The 22,152-nt window shown below is 41.1% G+C and overlaps 1 protein-coding gene and 1 non-coding gene across 13 annotated transcripts in view; one reads left to right on the top strand and one right to left on the bottom strand.

The window, feature by feature from the left end:
- Positions 1–22,152, top strand: part of LOC105491813 (SWI/SNF related BAF chromatin remodeling complex subunit ATPase 2) — a 207,934-nt gene that overhangs the window by 171,237 nt on the left and 14,545 nt on the right. For 8 of the 12 annotated variants that reach the window (XM_071077732.1, XM_071077735.1, XM_071077729.1 and 5 more), the window contains 2 exons: positions 5,031–5,248; positions 13,746–13,799. In XM_071077732.1, the coding sequence (XP_070933833.1) occupies positions 5,031–5,248; positions 13,746–13,799 (272 nt within the window). Of the gene's footprint in view, positions 1–1,003; positions 1,235–1,821; positions 1,954–3,168; positions 3,265–5,030; positions 5,249–13,745; positions 13,800–22,152 lie in introns of those variants that run through there. The other 4 variants (XM_011758488.3, XM_011758486.3, XM_011758489.3 and 1 more) reach the window with 4 other exon arrangements.
- Positions 6,115–6,305, bottom strand: LOC112428480 (U2 spliceosomal RNA). The gene has a single exon (XR_003020431.2). It is a non-coding gene; the product is annotated as a U2 spliceosomal RNA (small nuclear RNA).

The raw sequence follows: 22,152 nt of genomic DNA on the forward strand, positions 1-22,152 counted from the left end.
ACTCCCGAACTCAGGTGTGATCCACCTGCCTTGGCCTCCCAAAGTGCTGGGATTACAGGCATGAGCCACCACACCCGGCCCATGTTAGCCGTTTTAAGTGTACATTTCAGTAACAGTAAGTACATTTACATTGCTGTGCAACTGCCACCAACATCCCATCTTCAGAACTTTTCCATTATCTCAAACTGAAATTTTGACCTCATTAAGCATTAACTCCCCAGCCCTCTTCCCTTAGCCCCTGGTAAACACTGTTCTCTTTTCTCATCTCTGAAATCATACAGTATTTGCCCTTTTGTGTCTAGATTATTTCACTTTAGGGAATTTGATTTTATGCCAGTTTTTCTAACAGGTTGCTTTTGGAGACAGTAATAATCAAAAACTTACTGTCCAAAGCCCTGAGTCTGAAATTCTGCATCCAAAAGTGCTACAGTGTGCATTAAACTGATTAAAATAATGTGGCATCTTTGACGATGAGCTCTATGTTCAACTTTGTTGTTAAGATTTATATTGTAAGAAAATCTCATACATGAAAATGTAAATGTAAAATTCCACTATTTTGTTGGCATTGCTTTTCTTGTTTGGGGGATCTTTACCTGTATTATTGGCTTCCAGGGTCTCAGCAGGGCACAAGGGATATTTAGCCTGTCTGAATTTTGGAATCAAGTTTGGTGATATGTGAGCTGTCCCAAGAAAGCACTAGTATAATGTAATGGTCTTAACCTGCATTCTTTAATGCTTAGCCCTGGGCTCTGTAACCCCACCCCCATGCCCAGCAGCATCCCAGGTCCTCTTCTGGAATCCAACTAGAGTTCCTAAGGGAGGAGGATCCCCAGAGGGAGAAAGAGAAAGTGTCAGCGGACAGAAATATGATACTGAAATAGCAGAGTTAGTGTTTGAGTACTGACTTTCCCGTTTCGCATGGAAGAAATTTCCATGCCTTGTCTGGATATCTTTAGAATTGCTCCTTTCAGTGTTAAGATGGTTTGTTCCACTGTAAGGGCTGTGCCACATGGCTTGGTGGACTTGGAGAGGCGGAGGTGGAAACAATGAGCAGGAGTTGGCCTGGGGCTTTTTGTTTGCGTGTCCCTCTTTACCTATTCATAATCATGGATCCCCTCTGCTTTGTGATATTGTGAACCACGCATAACAGCGCCTCTTTACACCACCGGGTTGAGAAGAAGGCGCCTGAGGCTGACTTTCTGGACCTTCCGTCACACAGTAAAAGATGTGGTTGGTGTGTGTCAGGATGAGAGGGCCACAACTGGACCCACGTGTGGCCGCTTCCCGGGTCTGCCATGTGCTTTGCTAGCTGCAAAGTGTTTCCTCTAAAACAGCTGATCCTGCATGACTGTCTCCTGCATTTTGTTGTCAGAACGTGCACGCTGCTTTCATAAGAACTAATTGAAGAGGGAGCTAGTTTGCATCTCGTTCTTGCATACCCTGAGTCATGAAAAACATTTTCTCTTAAGCAAAATGGAAAGAAGGAAAAGAGAGAAAGAGGGCCAAAAAAAAAAAAAAAAAGAAAGAAAGAAAGAAAAAAAAAGGTTGCCATCCAGTGGAGGAAGGAGTAATTCCCAGCTTCATTCAGGAAAAACGCAGGCTGAAATATGCTTAACTGTTTTAACTTGACTGGGGATTTTTACCACCATATGGGTTTTTTTTCGTGACATCCGGAGCCAAATGGGTGCAGTATGCCTTTAAGAAAAGAGGTGCCTCACTAAACTTCGCTGTAGTTGTGTTTCACCGTTTCGGTAGGGAAGGAAAGTGTTAATTTCTTATTTGTACACTTTTTTTCCCCGACTTCCTTCCTATTCACTTCATTAAATCTAGAGGCAGTTCAGCATGGGAGCCGTCTGTATGTTGAATTAGGGCTCGCACTCTTGCGCAACACGTCACCAGTCGGAAACTGGGGGTTTGCTTCTGTGATTTATTTCATTATTGTGCTGGTAAAAGGTTTGGAAGGGAATTCTTTTTGGGGGTAGTACTTTAGCATTGTGTAGCAAGTTTTTGGGTTTTTTTTTTGTGTGCCCCCCAACCCCCAGCGCTGAGTTTGAGTCAGTTGAGCCAGTTTAATAAATAATTTTTTTAAATAAAAGAACAGTTTAAAATCTCCATGAATAATTTTACTTACATGCAGGAGTAATCTTACTCTACTCTTTATGTGCGAAAAGCATTGGGAAGTATTTAGTGAATTGATTTCCATTAGAAAAAGACCCTTAGAAATCACAGAACATAAAGCACTGCATATGGATGTGTTTGGGGTCTTTGGGGAGGAGGGAAGATGTTTTGTAGCTCTCTGCATTCCTGCATAAAACCTTAGTTTAAGGGGAATAATGGTCAGTACTTTGTGTGTTTCCTTGTAATTCCAGAACCTAAATTTAATAAGAATCTGCACGTATTAGCAATTGTAATAAAAATTGTTTCAGTTGTTCTGTTTGCAATTTAATTTGTTTTCGCTTCTTAGCTACTCACAGATTTAGAGATTTAAAACTCCAAATATCACAAGCTTATGCTTTTTCCCTCTTTTCAAAATTGAGGGGGGTGAGAGTAGAAATATCCTTTTTACAACTCCCCCCAACTTCATTTATCCCACTGAGAAGAAAAACAATGAAAAATTTTACAGCATGAAACTGAAAGTGAAGTGTTACAGTTGTTCTGGATTTTCTTTAAAGAGCAGAATTACATATTATATTAAAATATTTGAACCTTAGAACATGCACATTGCTTTTATTTACATGCATTTAATTTTTTAAAAAATTGTCTTCTATTTTAAAAATCATTTCGACTGCTCCAAACCATGCTGCTATTTTTTTAAAAATAAGGTATAAAATGCCAAAAAAGCATACCTTGTTTTAATTGTTTAAAATAAATTTGAATATTAATTTGTTTTCTTACTGGCTTAATTGTTAAAATGTGAGCAAGAATCAGAAACCACCTGAGCTAAAATCTCTAATTCTGCTGCCTGGAATAATAAGGGAAAAAAATATGATAAGTAGTTGTCAATATTAAAACAGGCTGAAGGAGGAAGCCTTCGGGCCTTGTAGTAGGTAGAATGAAACAGCAGATTTGAGTATCCACAATCCTTTCAGTATTAAATTTTCAGTAAAATAAAATTACTTGTATATGAAAACATAGCCTTTCCCCAGCTCTCTTTTTTTTCCTGATCAGCTGATGAAGAGACTAGCAGCTCGCTGCTTTGCTGGCTTGTTAATTTTATCCCCACTAACTGTGATTTCCGATAGCCGGCCTGCTGATAGTGGTAAGGTAAATATCCTTTTTCGTTGCCGTCTTGAAGATTCAGTAGAACTACATCCCAGGCATGTGTAGGTGTGTAACACATCAAAAGCCGGTGTTCTCCGTATTTCTGTGTGCAACTGGGTGCTTGAGGAGAGCAATACCATTAACTGTTGACAGCCTTGCATGCTGTATTTATTATTAGCATGTTCAGCCTCCAAGATATGCGGGACAATTTCCTTTTCTTAATCTTCGCTTAGCTGCAGTGTGTTTAGCTGTATAGTGGGTGTCCTGCTTTTTAGGCAAATGAATATTAATGCAATAATGTGAAGCTTTTTTTTTTTTCTTTTCCTTTTTCCTCATAACTCATCAGATCTCGCCTCCTTCATAGTGGTTATCTGAACACTGTAGGATCGTGATGGAAATTGTCTTTTGATTATTAAGGCCTAGGCTCAGACTGTCCCTTAGGAATCTGTCTGTGTGCATGTTGCTTCTATGGATTTGCACATTGGAGGATGCATAGAAAACATATTTTTTTAAAAATCCCACTGGCATTTTTAACATGCCAGGTTGTTTTGTGTTCTGCACCAGGTTTTCTTCACAAAACCTTTCTTTTTCAGGAAGCATTGTACATAAGTGAAAGAAATTATGTCTGAGCTGTAATCACTCTTTATATTGATTGTTATACTCACATGATCATAAATATTAGCCATGTTTGGTGCTGTGGAGAAATGAAGGTAATTGCCTTATGATTAGAGCTCTTTCAGCTACGAGAAAGGATTGATTATCATTTGCATACTGGAGGCAATATTGAGAGGCAGGAGGAACAAATAACAACATTAGTTATTTTGTGTGAGAGAGCAATCTCAAAATATAATTTAAAGATTTTTTTAGAACATTTCTATGTTCAAATTTTATGTTCTTTTTTTTTTTTTTTTTTTCCTTTGCAGTATTTTTCCTCTATTTTTCTTTTGAGTTTTGAGATTTACCAGGAAAAAAAAAAAGTTTAAACTTCTGGGTCTGTCACATGGATCTTTTAGCCCTTTATGAACAGGTTTCTTTTATACCTGGTTGTTTTTATAGCTATTTTATTATCTCTCTGCATTAGTGCTGCTGGCTCTGGTTTAAAGCAAGCGTTTGCAGGTAATTGGAAAAAAGTGTTTATTGTTTGTGAGTGTGTGTGTTCTTTATCGAATGATTTAAGTGCGTTTACCAAGGAATGTGGCTTTGTACTTTCCCGTTTCCTTGTTTACTAATTGCCACGTTAGAACAAAAATCTAGATGGAATTTTGATTTATATTGTTAATCATGAATAAATTGATGCAAAACCTCAAGAAAAGGTCAAAGCTTATATGCTCGTGTGGATGTATTCTTAGGGATTTTTTTTTCATAACCCACCCCTCGTTTTGTTTACCTTTTCCTTCCCTTACAGTATTGAGAAAATTAGGGTCATGTTCTTAAACTGAGCTAAAATTTCATCTGGATTCAGTTATCATCAAATACTTGAATTTATAGATCTTTTAATATTTGTCATATTCTTCTTTACTGTGAGTGTTTTGGGCCTTCAGTGTGTTTTGCTCATGAAACAGACTTGAGTTAAAGATGCATTTATCCAATATGGTAGCATTCCTTTTTTCTTCTTCCTCCACTGATTACTGTTAAATTTTACTTCTTTTTTTTTTGGTTAATTTTTCATTTTATTCTAATTGTTGAAGCTATATATAAATATACACATACTTTTTTTGTCTTGGTTATTTTCTTGTCTTGAATTTTTCTCCTTTGTTTTCAATGAACAGGCCATTGAAGACGGCAATTTGGAGGAAATGGAAGAGGAAGTACGGCTTAAGAAGCGAAAAAGACGAAGAAATGTGGATAAAGATCCTGCGAAAGAAGATGTGGAAAAAGCTAAGAAGAGAAGAGGCCGCCCTCCTGCTGAGAAACTGTCACCAAATCCCCCCAAACTGACAAAGCAGATGAACGCTATCATCGATACTGTGATAAACTACAAAGATAGGTGAGTGTTTGGTTCCTTCACCTTGATCATCTCTCACCAAGATGCCGAATGGTGCTACCTAAGGAGGGAGCAGTTGTTAAGTTATGCACTTAGGTTTTATTAAGTTTCTTTCTAGTTTGTGTTTTATAGCTTGCTTTCTTTGTACCTGTTTAAAATGGCCACTATTGCTATTTTGTGTGATGTTTCATAATGTATTATTTAAGATAGTTGAAAATTTAGTTTAGATTACAAAATTTAAAAAAAATTCTAAATTAGAAAAGGATTCTTAAGGACCTCTGAAAATACCATCTGAAAATGAAGATATTTCAGATGAAAGGGATTGGAATGATGGAGTAAAATTATTTTTTTGAATTGAATTGTTAGAGAAAGAAGAATCCTAATATATTTAAGGTAAATATCTCATGTTAAGAATGTTTAAAGCAAAATAGATGCTTCCTAGTAAATACAGGTTCTTCTTTCCTTCCAACACTTGAATTTCTGAGCTCTTGTTTGAGTTATCTCTTTCTTCCTAATACCACATAGTCAGCATGGTCTTTCAGCAAACTTACCTTTTTCCTGGGATTTTTGGATACTGACTTTGAGAAAGCTGTGTTGGACACTCCTCCCAGGCCATTTTAAACAATGAATAATTATTTGAAAACCAAAGACACTGTAGGGTGTCAGTCAGACGCATACAGTAGATGAACTAGTTAGGCTACACTTTGGTTAGTTGACTTGGTTTCCACTTTATTATCACGTGGTAATGTTTGCATTTGAAGATGGCTTCTAGTTTCAGTTGATAATTTGACGGGAAACAGGCATTTTCACGCAGTTGCATAGTGGTATTAATCGGTTTTTAATTACCAGTTGAAAAAATTTTTTTCTCAAGGGGGTGCATCAATCCTGGAGGTACTGCAGTACCAGGTCGATGTGTGGAGTTGATGGAGCAAGCTCCTGTTCTAGCTCCCTGCTTCCAAAATCCACTTAACGTGTTGTCCTCGGATAGAGGAGGAATCAGATACTAAGCATGTAACAACAGATACTACACTTTATCTTAGCCAAAAGGCTGAGAAGCAGTTAGTTACCAGAAATGTTTGACATTAACTAGTGTTGCTCTGTACCCCTGTGTTTAACATGAACAACTACGTTGTGTTTTTAGTTTTTCATTATGGGTTTGCTGAATACATCATAGCAGGAAGGAAAAATTATTAAAAAAATTAAGTAGTATAAAAAGCAAGAAACTTTCCACCGTGGGGTTTTGCTGTTAAGCCTTTCTTATCTATAAGGAGTTTTCAGAAATGGGGAAAGAGGAGTAGGTGGAGATGTTTGTGAAAAGGCCAGAATTTCTTGATCCATTTTGCCCACCAGGTCTGTCAGATTTTGTGTTTACTATTTTCCTTTTTTCAAAAAATAAATAAATAATTGCATCCCCTTTGAGGCTTCTGAAGTGGCCACAAAAGGCAACCCCATTCTCTTGGGTTTGGACCAGCTGTTCATTAATGAAGGGGAATGACAGCAATCCAGGAAGGAAATTTTGACCACAAATCCATGCTTTGTCCAGAGTGAACATGAAAACTTCCTTGTAAACCATGAATCAGTAACTCTCATGTTTCTATTCACCCCCCAGCTCCCCTTGTATATTTGCCATAGAAAGAGACGGTATTCTAGAAGCCAGCTTGGATTATGATGCCTTATTTTCTCAGTCCCTGGTTTAAAGCAAAATATTCCTAAGTAGAGAGCATCACCCTGCATATACATCAAACTTTTTTGCCTTTGTCTCAGGAGAGTGTAACATCTGTTTCTCTGACCAGATGTGCTGTGATGTGTGACAGGCATTTTGTTCATTACTCGCTGAGTGAGTCGAGGGCTGTTGTAACACTGAGAGGGGCCAGGAAAGTCCTTGGAGGTTGAGAACCTAGGCCTTTCATTCTAAGGTGATGGCTGTGTCTTTCTCTAGTGACATAAAAGAAGTCACCAACAGGTGGACTACATACTGCCAGCAGATTTATTTGGTTTTATGTTGTTTTTTTGAGGGGTGGGGGTCAGCAATACATAAACCTGGAGAGATTTCTTGCAAAAATTTCCCTCCCATCCCCCACCCTTTTGAAAAACCTGAAACTCTGGTGGCACTTTGCCCAGCTCTCCCTAAGGTAGCAGTCAGTAGGCACGAAGAAGTGGCCATCCTTTCATTGGCAGCATCGCGCTCTAGGTTGCCACAGTCCCCATCACTCCCTATCATCTCTTCAGTATGGAGTGGGTTACCATTTACCATCATGCTTTTTATGCCTGGCTCACTTCATTCATTTGTATTACCTGCAGGCTCCATAGCTTTTGAGTTTATGACTTCCTGGTGTATGTGGCTTATGGGCTGACCACTTTCCTAGAAACCATCCAAAAATACAGAGTGGTAGGAGATTCTATGCCTTAAACCTCAGCTAATCATTGCACAGTGGTTTAGAGTACAGACTCTTGTCTTGATTTAACCACCTGCATTTGAATCCTGACTCTGGCATTCACTAGCTTGGGGACAGTTGAGTAATTTACTTAATCTCCCTGAGCCTCAGTTTGCCCATCCAAAAAAATGGGATTCATTACTATGCCTGCCTCTAGAGTCCTTATGAGTCATCAAGGAGTTAATGTAACTCAGGCTCTTTGAACAGTTTCGTTATTAATAATCAGCCTTTCAGACTTTGAGGCTGATCAGGTAGGTGAATGGACCTCTGAGCACCGGAAAGAAAGTGTCCTTGCTGATGCTGGTTTCTGTGGTTTTATTTCTAGAAACAGAAAATGCAGTTTCAATGGTACTGCTTATTGAGTTGTACTGTAGGTAAAGGGTATTTAAATATTTCAGCATGCAGATATTGAGTAGTTTTTTCTTTTTCACTTTTCCTTGTTTTATTTGCTTACTTACTTTTCCTTAAAAAGTGTCCTGGTAAGACACATTCTATTAGCTCCCACATTTAGATGCTTTCTGGGGAGTATGTACTAAATTTCCCACCACTGAATGTTTCATATACATTTCATGTTGGTAATCCTCTAGAAAAAGCACTAACTATTTATATTATGTATTTCTCTTTAACTTGGTACTCAAGTAGGAGGCACTCAAATTAGGAGAGCCTTAATTAGATACAGTATCATATTTTTGGTTGGTTTTAGAAAACGCTGCTGGGAGATGTACATTTCACTGTGTTGAGATTTTTGCACCATTAAAGTCAGTTACTTAAATAGTAACTCAACCCACCTGTGAAAGAAATACCACCTGTGCTAACCTCCTTCCCGTCACTTTGGTCAAATGTTAGGGCTCTGACGTTCATGTAGATTAACAGCATATTAAATAAGAACTGCCATTTATATTTAACTGATATATAAGAAGAATTAATTAGCTCTCATGAGACAGTTGTTTAAAGTTCATGCATGATTCTGGGGCAGATGTATCTTGATATTTTCATAAAGAACTAAGATCATTTATGTGTGTATTTATTGCTTTTTAGTCAGTGATAGGACTTGTTTTTTAAAAGGAGGGTACTTTCTAAAAATCTGACCCTGAAGAGCCAGATATTGTGTGATTCATAAATGTCAAATCTTTCTGCAGTAACTGCTATTCAGAGGTAGTACTGGTCTGCTGCCACTGGCTCCCATCATTTTATTTGCACAAATAGAAAACTTTATAACAAGTAGTATTAGAAGGCTTTGTTTTGACCTGTTAAGCATGCTTTGTTTTCTGCTTATTTAGAAGCTTTTAGAAACTCATATTCTCAATTTATGTAATATTTAGCCCAAGACTGTTCTTTGAGAAGGGATTCATCCTGTTTGCATTTGTACCTTTGAAGATTGCCCCTGGGATGAGACGTAGAATTAGATGGTGAAGAGTAGAGTCTATGGAGCTGTTCCAACTCTAGAGGCTTTTAGTTACTTGGATAAAGAAGAGAGAGAGAGATTCCTGGAGACATTCTTAAAGTTGGAAGGGACATTTAGCTCTGCCTGGCCCAACTTCCCACAACACAAATAAGTCCCCCTGTACCACCTCTGGCATGTGGTCATCCACGTCCACGTGGACCCTCCAGTGTGAGCTCCCTGCTTCAGAGCAGTTCTTGGCACCGAAAGACAGTTGTAAACACATAGCCATTTCCTACATTAAAAGGGATGCAGCCCTCTGACCCCTAGCTATTTGTTCTACTTGAAACCTCGGAGAATAAATCTGCTGTCATTCTGAGAAATATCCTTTAAAATGTATCAACAAGCATATCTACGTCAGGACATTCTTCTTCAGGTTGGAACACTTCACTTTGCTCTCTGAGTGATGCCTAGACATTGGCCACATTCCAGTCTCCTAGTGTCCCATTTAAAACATGGCACCCAGAACTCCAATGGCGTATTCTGATCATTAATTGCAGGGTAGCTAGCTTCCTTATTCTGGACACCAGAATTCTGTTAGCATAACTGAAGAGTATGTTTACTTTTTCCAGCAACCTTGACAGAGTTAACTCATTGAATATGTGACTTGTTGAAATAAACCCCACTCCCCACCCCAAAACACACATACACAGCTCTGATTTCATATGAATACTGCCAAGGTTAGCTTTCAACTAAGCCTGATGTTTTTGAACCTATACCCGCTGACTGTATTCTCATCCCTGTGTAGTTCCAGCCTTACTACTTTTCGTCCCATCATCCTTGCATGTTGCTGTACCCCTAAATTTTTATTTTTGTAAAAATTGCATTTACGTATCTTAAGTTTTTGTCATCCAAAGATTTTGATATGAGCTATTGCTTAGAAACTTAGACAAAGGACAGGTCTCTGTGACATACCCCTGAAAATCACTTCAGGTTGACATGAATATATTAACCAGTAATCCTTAAGGTTGGTTACCCATCAATGAACTCATATAGCCATGCTCTCATGTCACCCACATTTATCCTTTCTCAGCGTTATCAAGAAAGGCTAAAACCATGATACACCATGGCTATAGCCTTTCCAATCTATCAACCTAGAAACCCTGCCGAAGAAGTGAAATGAGGTTAGCTTGCCATGGCTTTTTCTAAGAGACCTCCTGCTGTCACTTAATGATGTTATTTATCTTTTCTAAATAGCCCTGTGGCATCTGAATGATTTCTTCTAAATTTTTACCAAGGGTCAACATCAAGCGTAACAGTCTCAGGTTTTCTTTCTCATATTAAAATTGGGACATGTGCTTATCTCTAGTCTTCTGATTCCATTTTTATGCTCTTGTGATTTCCTAAATGTTATTAGCAGAAGCAATCTACATGCTTTTCCAGGATGTAATTAGTTTGCAACTGGACACTTGAACTTACTTGAAGTGGCTTGATATGCTCTTTCTATCAACTCTCCTATCAGGAGCTTTTGTTCACCATTTATTGTGCCTTGCTTTTCAAATATGAGCATTGTTCTCATTCCTGAAGAATCTGGAGACAGAAAGTGAGTAGGGTGTCATCACCTCCTCCCTCTCTATCAATTGTTTGAAGACAATTCTTTCAGAAGCAGTCCGCAGGAAGACTAGCCCTGCTGTCTTTAAAAGGGTTTGGACATCAGGTCTAGCCTTGAAGATGGATGCAGTAAAGCGGTGGAGGAGGCAGCAGATACCTGCCTGGTCAGAACCTGGTCAGTCCAATTGGTGAACACAGCCCCGGTGCACAGTGGAGTGGCAGCCACGTGGCTCCTGCCTCCCTCTTTAGTCTCTGCTGTCTTCCCCCAGCTGGGAATACGTTCTTCTTGCCCCTAAATTTAATAAGCCTTTGTGGTATCTCTGGGAATTGTGGTAAGACTCAGCTTGTCCTGAATTTTTAGTTCACATTGGAGAAAAATCATTCATTCTTTCTAGAAATATTACCATCATTTTTTTCTTATTTCCAGCACCATACTGTTGAATATAATTATAAGGTGAAAATTCCAAGTACTTACCCCCACTAGCTCATCGTGCAGTGGAGGAGAGAGCTTTCCTGTGGGATATTACTGAAGAGGTAGCTGGCCTGGGGAATTCAGGGAAGTAGGGGTCACATGGGCCCCATTATCTGAGGATACAATGACATTACCTGGTGCTTATAATGCGTTTAGGACATTATAATAACATTTACCTGGAAAAATGAGCTTTTTTTTTTTTTTTTTTTTTGAGATGGAGTTTCACTTTTGTTGCCCAGGCTGGAGTGTAATTGCACAATCTCAGCTCACTGCAACCTCCGCCTCCCGGGTTCAAGCAATTCTCCTGCCTTAGCCTCCGGAGTTGCTGGGAGTACAGGCGTGCACCACCATGCCTGGCTAATTTTGTATTTTTAGTAGAGACAGGGTTTCACCATGTTGGTCAGGCTGGTCTCGAACTCCTCACCTCAGGTGATCTGCCTTTCTCAGCCTCCCAAAGTGCTGGGATTATAGGCATGAGCCACCATGCCCGGCAAGTGATCTGATATGTTATTACATTATAGCACCTTTCTAAGAATTTGATAAACTACAAACTGTGGACTAATTGTACTTAATTCCTGTACGTACTGAAAAGTAATTTGCAGCATTTTTCTCATTTTGAGAAGGACTGAAACTCTGTTGAAGGCCCACATGTAATCAGCCCATTCTCCAGAAGGGCAGGGCTCTTATTTAAAAATGTTGCCTTGTTCCAAGGCTTTCTCTGCCTCGGAAGTTCTTTATTTGAAGTGTGTTAGGTATTTACTGTGTCAAAGGCTTTCCCACACTGATTATCATCTCAAGGCTTCATCAAACCAATGGATCTTTACACTGGCATTCATACTGTCTTTCTAAAATAAGTTTTAGTAAACCAAATCCATGTCATTGTGTAGTATTATTTTTTGTTGCTTTGTTTTAGGGTTTTAAAAATTTATATTTTTTTCCCCCAAGCCAATCAGATGGCTGACCTGCATGGACTCCTTATCAGAATGATTTGAAATTATTCTACTGGGATCTTTGGTTGTTCAGAACCATTGAGTTGTCATCTCTGTCAGTCTTAGATGACAGAGCCACGCCTAGCTCTCTGAATTATTGACAGTCTACTCTGTGTAGAGTGTCTAAGGTAGTACTTGTTGTTTTCAGGTTTTCCTCCCATCACTTTTGCATATTCGGCGATGACATGATCTACTTAAGCTTCTGTGTCTCCTTGGTCAGCACCATCATTTGCCCAAGGTCCTAAATGTGAAATAATAAACACTTTCCCAATTCTCTGCCTTACTGCTGACACTCAAATACAGAGTGCCCTCAACATGCTTCTAATTGTCCCTGCAAGACACCCGTTCATCTGCCTCCTCACATCCTGTCTGCCTGAGGCCCTTGCGCTGCTGGCCTGGCCTGGGAAGCTGCAGGGTGGACTGTGTGCCCTGCCTCCAGTCTCTTCCTCCTGGCTTCTTTCTGAGGCACCTAACTGGTCATTTCCTATTGTAACTTTAGAACTCTTCACAGTGGCCTCTTGGCTACCCGATGATGACCAGACTTCTTAGCATGGGAGAACTGTTATCTTCCACAGTCTGAACCTTCAGATCTTCCCAACTCTTTTTTCCGCTGCACCCCTCCCAGCTCTCCTTATATTTCAGACATTCCAAATATTTCTGTATATTTTGAAGACAGCACATGCACTTCCACCCCTCTGTTGATTGGTTTATGGGTTTATGCTTTTCCCTCTCTGCAACGCCCTGACTCTCAGCTGACTCTAAAGCAGAATGTGGCAGTGACTCTGAGAAGGGATTTATACGTAGACAGGCATAGGCTGTGAATGCCAAAGGGTGCTGTCTACACCTAGGGAGATCTAGAGGGTATGGAGGTCTTCCAAGGGTCTGTGAACCCTGGCAGCTGCTTCCCTGCCACCACACAAAGGGACACCAACATAGCAGTTTCAAAAATCCTCAACTGAAGAGGCTTTTCTAGAGGCTTGTAGAAGTGCCCGAGACCCCAGGTGTAGTGGTTTATTTTCACTTCCCACAGAAGATCATGAATTCAGCGATCTATTGAAAGGGAATAGAGCTCTTGGAAGCAGAGCTGACTAGTTAGATGGTATTCAGACCCAAACTGGCTGACGCTTGAAATACCTTCTATGTGCGGGCTACTGTAACAGAGCACTTTATACTATTTGATTTTTATACCTTTCTGAGGTAAGTATTTTCCCCATTTTACAAATGAGGGGCTAAACTCAGACTAGCACTACCTTCCCAAGATCCACACGCACCTCTAGCCAGCGGCTGCCTGTCTTCCACCTTCTGGAACAGTGAATGGAACATATATAGAGGGAACAGGGTAACAGGAATTTCTGTGTGTGACGGAAGTAGGAAAATCCCAGAAAGGTTAGGAAATCTACTTTCCCCCGATTTTTGGAGAACTGTGTTATTCTTCCGAATGAGGTTCCAAACATAACCCTGTGTAATCTTCTTAACAAGGCAGGTTGGTGAGGAGACTGAGGCTTGGAGAGTAAAATGACTTAGGCCAGGTCGCCCAGCCTAGGAAGAAGGAGCCGGGCGGGGACGAGAACCCAGGTCTTCTGACTCTAGTGTTCTTTCTACTCTACCGCAGGTGTAACGTGGAGAAGGTGCCCAGTAATTCTCAGTTGGAAATAGAAGGAAACAGGTCAGGATCTGTCTTGTATTCCCCTATCTCTAAATACAGGTATTCCCTCGGTACATGAAACAGATTGAATCCTAGAATCGGCCTTTGGAAGCAAATGTCTTCGGTCACCTCCTGATCACCCCTACTTGGAGTGCGGGATAGAGGCACAGATACTCTTGAACACCTGTCATGGCTTCTGAAGTTGTTTGTGCTGTATTTTAATCTGGCTGTGTCCATTCTATACATGTACTTCTTACAAGGGTATTGGGAGCTCCTGGAAAGCCCGCCCTAACTGCAGCATCTTGGAGATGGGTTTCTGTTGCTTCCCCCTCCCTTCCAGCGCAGCTTCTGTTGTATGTTCCTTGGGCCTCTTTAACTCTGTGCTGTCTTGGTTTAGAAGCTTAATGCAAAGCACCTGTAGTGACTTGATCTCCTGCGAGACATGAAGAAGCGTGCATGTTCACGCTGTGCCTGCATTCCGGAGTTGATCATGGCATGCAGAGGGCAGTTGCTGAGTTGTCTCTTGTTTGTGTGATGGGTTGGGTTTCAGGGTGTGACTCCTGGGCCTACCTGTTGTGTGTAGTCCCAGGCATCTGAAGCCAGTCTCTTTCAACCTCTGTGTGCCTTTGCTTCTATTGGGTAGAAAGCAGAAATGCTTTTCTCCTAGAGATAGCGTGAACGTTAGATGACCTTGGTTGAGCTGGAGAGATGGATGTGCATGATACGCCAAGGCTAGGAGCTCTTACTCTTATAAGAGAGATAACATTTCTTTCTTCCTTTCAGTCAACCTGTTCTTAAAAAAAATGTTGATACAGTGCTTTACCATCCATATTTCAATTTTTTCAGCTGACCCAATAACATCCTTTACAACATTTTTTCCGCCAGCATAGGATCCAATCTAGGACTGGAGAGAGAGAATTGAGGATGTATCCTGTATTTCAGAATGAACACAGATCACTGGTTGTGGCATTCTTCTTTATATAAGGAAATTAAAAACTAGGGGTGATTTATACTTACCCATTTTTGTGTGGAGATGAAACTATTGGGCAAGATTGTCAATTTTTGATATTTCTTGTTGCAGTTCAGTAAACAATGACTAATCCTGGGAACCAGGCACATGAACTATAGTGTCCACTGAGAAACATCAGGAATTTTGTTCTGTATTTGCCATTATGAGAAAGAACTCAGCTTGGATTCTGACTTGGAGATTGAAACAACAAATAGTTGACTTTATAAGTTTGGGCAGTTTAAATAAAGGAGGCCTTATGGCGAAATGGCATGATGTAAGCTAAATGCCCCGCCCAGGAAACAGGGACAGGCAGGAGCTCCTTTCCCTCTTTCCCTCTTTCCCCTCTTCTGTCAAGATGGTCATGTGACCATGAAAAGTAGATCAATAACTTTAAAGGCTATTTATTGCAAGTCCCCAGTGCCATACCCGGGTTTTTTGAGGGGAGATGATATGACGGTATATGGTTAGGAACTAGATAAATTCATTTTCACTAAAGATACATTTAAACTGTAATTTCCAGAGGCATAGCAAGGGGCTTGGTGTTTGCTTCCTCAGGGCTCTCTGGAGTCTGTCTTGCCCCTTGCTGTCTGTCACACACACTTCCTTTTCTGTAAGCCCGAGCTGACAGCATGGTGTTTGGAGATTGTATTACGATGAATTTACCCTTTCTTCAGAAGACTTTTTAAAAAATTCTTTCTTCAGTGGTCGAAAGAGGCTCTTTGTAAGTATTGAAAATGGGAAAAAAAAATGAATTAAATGGAGATATTTAAAGCACAATTGGAAAGAGCTATGTCAACAAATAATGCAAGTACCTGGTATGAATGACACATACACACAGGGTGGGATGGGAAGGGATGGGGCAGGAGTGGAGAGCGCTTCTAACTGGCTGTGAGCAGAGTGGGAATTTCTCAAACAGATGGGTGAAGGGAGGATGGGTGGGAGGGGCAGAGTTTGTGGTGGTGTGTGCGGGAATGGGGATGTAGCCATGGAGGCATGGAAAGCAGGCCCCCTCTAGAGACTACACCAGTGTGACCAGCTCATTGGAGACAAGGGAAGACCGGGACAGCCCGGGTGAGGCTGGAGAAGCCTCAGCTCAGATCCCGGAGGGTCTTGAACACCAAGCTGAGGAGGAATTTTGATGTACTCTTCTAGGAGTGGGGTCTTGAGGGCAGGCTGTAGTCATCGCAGTGACTGTTAGGGGCACTGTTTCAAGGAGACCAACGGAGAGCACACCTGAGTTCTGGGCGTGAGCGTGCAGGGACCAGTGTGTAATGTCTGTCATGTGGGAGAGGGGAGGCACGACACCCAGGGAGCTGAGATCAGCCCTGCAGTGCAAAGTAAAGAGCCAAGAGAGGATCATGGGGATACAGTGAGATTTGTGTTCGGAAATGTCACTGATAGTCTGTGAAGGATGGATCGAAGGAGGCATACATTAGGAGAATGTTGTCAGGTAGTGGAGAAAGATAGTCCTTAAAATAAGAAAGTGGCAGTAGGTAGGAAGACAAGGGAAGAAATACCCAGAGGGAGGATTGACAAGACTTAGGGGCAGTCTGGATGTGTGAGGAGGAGAGGAGGAAGAGGAGGAGGAAGAGGAAGAGAACTCACATAGCTCTTGGATCTCTGCCCTGAGTGATCGGTGAACGGCGGTGCCATTTACAGAAATGCAGGTGGCAGGAAAGTTGGTGTGCGTGAAGGCACTTATATGTATGTGTGTGTGCTCATGTGCATGTATGTAGTTACCTGGCCCTGCATACACTATCACAGGACAGCTGAACCCTCTACTCAGCCATTAGCAGCCCTTGATGTTGTGATTATGTTGTTAGTATTGACCGCTCTTTCAGGACCAGCCAACAGGCTCTTTTAGGCAAAATTTATTTTTAGTACCAGACATCTTGTATTGCTTTAAATGAGGGCGAGAGGCTGTAATGATAGCTCTCAAGCCCAAGCACCTCTGCATTTTAGTGGCTCTAATTTCATTATAGAGAATTACCATGAAATAGCACTGTGACCAAGTAGATGCACTTTTAGGAAATTTTAGGTGTAGGTGAAGCACCTTCATTCATTCATTCTCTGTTTCTGATAGTTTGGACCCAGAATCAAGCTTGACAGTTTATCTTGTAGAGTAGCAGCCTCCTGAGGTCAGAGCCTCATGCATTGTCTGGTGCAGGAGCATTTCATGATGCTTCCCAGAGTGAGGTCTTCCAACTCTAGCCTTTCTACTCCTTGGAGATTCCCAGTATAGCCGGAGGCCCTGGGAGGTCTTGCTATAAAGTCAGCTATTTAACTGCTTAACCCAGCATCTCCCAAACTTATTTGACCAAAGAATCCCCTTTTCACAGGACACTGTTACTCATCCATTAAGCTAGTGTTCTGTGGAGCACACTTTGAGAAATGCTGAATTAGAGCCCAAATATTACATTTAGTGCAGAGAGAATCTGCTCAGGGAGATGTGGACTCCAGTGCTTTATTTTGCCCTCATTACAAATATTGATACTTTAAACGTTTACTGAAACAGGCTGCTTTGACTCCTGGTGACTCGATCTTATTTATGGTGCTCAGCCAGTTATGCCCACATACAGCAGGTGGGCAGCCCACAAATAAACTTAGTCCGTCTGTTTTCCAAGACACAGAGTGCTCCCCCTTATCTTCCAGCATTAGCCTGGCCCTGAAGCCCCTCCTTCCAGGGTCTCGGCCTCTCAAGCTCCAGGCCCACACCAGTATAAAGGACCCCTCTCTGAAGGAAGGGAAGGAGGCTCAGCTGGAAATAACAAAATGGATTTTCTTACAGGGCTGACACACTGTTTTCCAAACCACTCTATAAACGTTTTGATTAAAAATGGATTGCTCTGAGAGATAGCAGTTATTTGGATATATATATGTCCTTGTATATTCATGGGGGAAAAAAACTGTCTCATTCCTTTAGAATCACACCTAATATGTCTTTCTTGAGAATTTATTAGAACAGCCATTGTAGGAAAAAGCAGCACTCCGGTGCCTGCCACGACCCACCCGTTTAACAAAGCAACGTGTGGGACTTGGGCACAGATGGAGAGGCATTTGATTTTGTCTGCAGAAGCTTTGTGCTTTTTAATTTGGTCACAATTCAGCCAAAAGCTTTGAAGCATTTTACCATTAAGAAATGGGGAGGCAAAGACCAGGCACAGTGGCTCACACCTGTAATTCCCAGCAGTTTGGGAGGCCGAGGCAAGCGGATTGCTTCAGCTCAGGAGTTCGAGACCACCCTAGGCAAGATGGCAAAACCCTGTCTCTACAAAAATGCAAAAAGTAGCTGGGTGTAGTGGCATGCTCCAGTAGTCCTGGCTACTTAGGGGGCTGAGATGGGAGGATTGCTTGAGCCTGGGAGGTCGAGTCTACGGTGAGCCCTGATCATGCCACTGCAGTCCAGCCTGGGGGACAGAGTGAGACCCTCTCTCAAAAAAAAAAAAGAAAAGGAAAGAAAGAAATGGGGAGGCAGGAAAGGATCAGAGGACAGAATATACAGTGGAAGGGAACGTGGGTTCTTACATTTTGAAAGACAGGCACGCTTTGAGTCATGAACAGGTGTAACATCTACAAGGTGGGGTGGCAAAAACTGTAGAAAGACTTCCCAGGGCCTCTGGCTGTACTGGGAATCTTCAGGAAGCAGTAGGAAGGCTAGAGTTGGAAGACCTCACTCTGGGAAGCATCATGAAATGCTCATGCACCAGACAATGCATGAGGCTCTGACCTCAGGAGGCTGCTACTCTACAAGATAAACTGGCTAAGGAAGCTGCAGGTCATCCAGTGTCCGTCTATCATCACGTTTAGTCAGATAGGCAGTGGAGTTCTGTACCTGCACCCACTATTATGAAATGTCAAGTGAGAAAAAGAGGGTAGAAAAGTAGCCATCCTAAGTCAGTGTTTCCAAAAGCCAAGTGATAACTGACACATCTACTCAAAAACATTTTTTCAAAATGCTTGTCCCCCCCACCGTACACAAACAAAAACACTCTGGATCTTATGTCCTGTTTCAAGCACCTTTGCTTTGTAGTAATAAATGCAATGGAAGAATCCTGAAGAAATGCATAGAAACTGAACAGAAGATGCTGATGGTTGCGACATATCACATATTAAAACTTTTATGTAATAATTCTCTTTATTTGTTTGGCTTTATGTGATAGTTAAAAAGTGCCAATTGGTAAAACGTGCTGTTTGTGGTGATATAAATTAAAGTTGGTCATAGGATCCTTAAACATCATTTCTTTGGAAAAATAAAATTAGATATTTGACTTACAGCATGTTTTCAATGAAAGTAACCCAATTAGGGTGTTTGTTGGGACCTACTTTATGGATAAAATGGTTCTAAATTACATTCAATCATAAATCTTCATTTTGGTGAATAAGAGTACATTATTATTTTTCATTATGCTTTGGCATACCTCCTGGGCCTTTTTCAGTGCCTTTTTTAAAACCCTGTTGAAGTTAAAGTTGTACTGCACTTACAATTTGATATCCTTTTTTAAAAATTATTTATTTATTTTTTGAGACGGGGTTTCACTCTTGTTGCCCAAGCTGGAGTGCAAATGGCACAATCTTGGCTCACTGCAACCTCCGTCTCCTGGGTTTAAGCGATTCTCCTGCCTCAGACTCCTGAGTAGCTGGGATTACAGGTGTGTGCCACCATGCCTGGCTATTTTTTATTTTTTTATTTTTAGTAAAGACGAGGTTTCTCCATGTTGGTCAGGCTGGTCTCAAACTCCTGACCTCAGGTGATCCACCCACCTCGGCCTCCTAAAGTGCTGGGATTACAGGCATGAGCCACGGCGCCCAGCCTGTGTTTTTTTTTTTTTTTTTTAAATAATGACGTAACAAGCATTTTTTTTTCTTTAAAATACATAATTTTAGACTCTCTTGCATTCTATTACTTGTTCTTTCCACAACTGTTAAACATTTTGGCTGCTTTGAATTATTTATTTTAAGTAATCCTGTCATGAACATCTTGATGATTATCTGTTTCAGCCCAGAGCAGATTAGCAAATGTAAAATCATGCATCAGAGTGTGATTGTTTTTAAGACTCTGGACAAAGTCTTGGTGCCTCTCTTACTGAGCTGAGTGAACCCTTTTCAGTCTCCTAACAGGGAACTTTGTCTTGGTAACTCAGGAACATTTATCTATAGTCCTTTATGACTATTGGGGTGATTTTTTTTGGTGTTGTTGAGAGAAAGTCGACTGTATTGACCAGGCTGGACTACAGTGGCATGATCTCAGCTTGCTGCAACCTCCACCTCCTGGGCTCAAGCGATCCTCCCACCTCAGCCGCCCAAGTAGCTTGGGACTACAGGCACACACCACCATGCCTGGCTAAGTTTTGTATTTTTTTGTAGAGATGGGGTTTCTCCATGTTGCCTAAATTCCCAAGCTCAAGTGATCAGCCTGCCTCAGCCTCCCACAGTGTGGGGATTGCAGATGTGAGCCACTGTGCCCCACCATTGGGGTGATATTAACATCTACTAATTCCATGACCAAAAACAAGTCTACTCCCATCCCACCCTGTTTTGCTCTTGCTTCAAGGGTCTGGGCGATTATATTTCCAAACTGGTTAGGAATTATCAGCAATCAATACTCAATAAGGCTGAGATGAGAGATCTCAGTAGCAAATACGGAGTGCAGATGCTTGTAACACCTGCTTCATGACTGGCTCAGGTTTCTGCAGGCTCTCTTGATAAGTAGGGGCACTACTGTGGTCTAGTAAAGTCTTCAATGACATATATTAAACTTCATAGGAACCTGAACCTGAAAAGGAGCAGCATTTTTCACCTACTGCCCTGCAATGTTGACCCAGTTTTTTAGGTTTTCTTCCCAAATGATTTTGCTATGTTTGATTCCTTTAGGATTGTGATAGCTTTTCGGTAAAATCCTTCCAACCTCAAGTGAGTATTCTAAATCATGACATCATTTTCTTATTGAGGCAAGATAGTCACATTTTTACCTTTATTAATATAAACAGAATTTATTTCAGCTATGGTTAAGATTTCTTTCTCAGCAGTATCCATTAGGTATTCTGGTCAACAGATCAGCTTGAGCAGGTGAAAAAGAAAAACCATAAAACAAAAGACCCTCACTAAATACAATTTTCGTCTGGTCGTGGAAAAAAAAAATCGTTAAAAGACATAACCCGTATTCTAGAAGTAGATTTCTTTTTTCTTTTCTTTTCTTTTTTTTTTTTTTTTTTGAGACCGAGTTTCGCTCTTGTTGCCCAGGCTGGAGGGCAGTGGTGTGATCTCAGCTCACCACAGCCTCTGCCTCCCAGGTTCAAGCGATTCTCCTGCCTTAGCCTTCCTGAGTAGCTGAAATTACAGGCATGCGCCACCACGCCCAGCTCATTTTGTATTTTTAGTAGAGAAGGGGTTTCTCCGTGTTGGTCAGGCTGGTCTCGAACTCCCGACCTCAGATAATCCACCCGCCTCCGCCTCCCAAAGTGCTGGGATTACAGGCGTGAGCCACCGCGCCCGGCCAGAAGTAGATTTCTTAACTAGCGTATCAGCCTTCAGCATGTCTCTAAGCTTAAAATATAATCAAAATTAAGCTGACATTTATGTAAAGTTTATAATGTATGCAGTCACCAGTTCAGAGTCATAGTATAGATGTGGAATTACAGTTTTGGTTTGTGGAAGTCATGAGAAAAATGCCTTTTGGTTTGTGGAGGTAATGAGAAAAAAACCGGTTGCCAGATGAAGCATAACGAATTAAATCTCAGTAGCGTGTGTATAATAAGCCATGCATACAGGAGTTCAAACTACCACTTGGTGCACAGTGGTATGTGGCGCTTTTCCATCTCGTGCTCTATGGTATCATGGCCACGTCGTTGTGTCTGTTCACTTCCATGGCGAGGAGAGGTACTTGTCCACAAGCACCTGTGAAATGTAAGACCAGTGAGTGCCTTTAAACTTGTATTTCAGGTTGTACCTCTCCCGCACGTACCCCATGTCTTATCAGAGCCATACTTGCTGGTCTGAGGTAGATCATTATGTAAAATCCATCTGATGTCACAGGCCATCAGTGGTCTTGGGGAGGGGGTCTCATTTTTGTCTGGGAAGTAGTGCACTTTCCAAGTAACAATTTATATTTAGGCCTTAAATTGTGTAAAATGACATAATGGAAAACACCTTGGGATAGGATACACATTTTAACAGAAACAGAACACCTTCTGTAAACACCATGGTACAATTAGACCATTGTTCTGTACTTAAAAAGGAAAAAAGCAACTTTCTGGCCGAGGGTGGGAGGGTGCATAGAAAACTACCACATTTGAAAAGGTATATTTAAAAAGCCCTTGCTCAGCTCAAATTAGAGAAAGAAATGACAAGAATTCAAAACTATCAGGC

This window comes from Macaca nemestrina, chromosome 14 (assembly GCF_043159975.1).
Source record: "Macaca nemestrina isolate mMacNem1 chromosome 14, mMacNem.hap1, whole genome shotgun sequence".
Taxonomy (NCBI): Eukaryota; Metazoa; Chordata; class Mammalia; order Primates; family Cercopithecidae; genus Macaca; species Macaca nemestrina.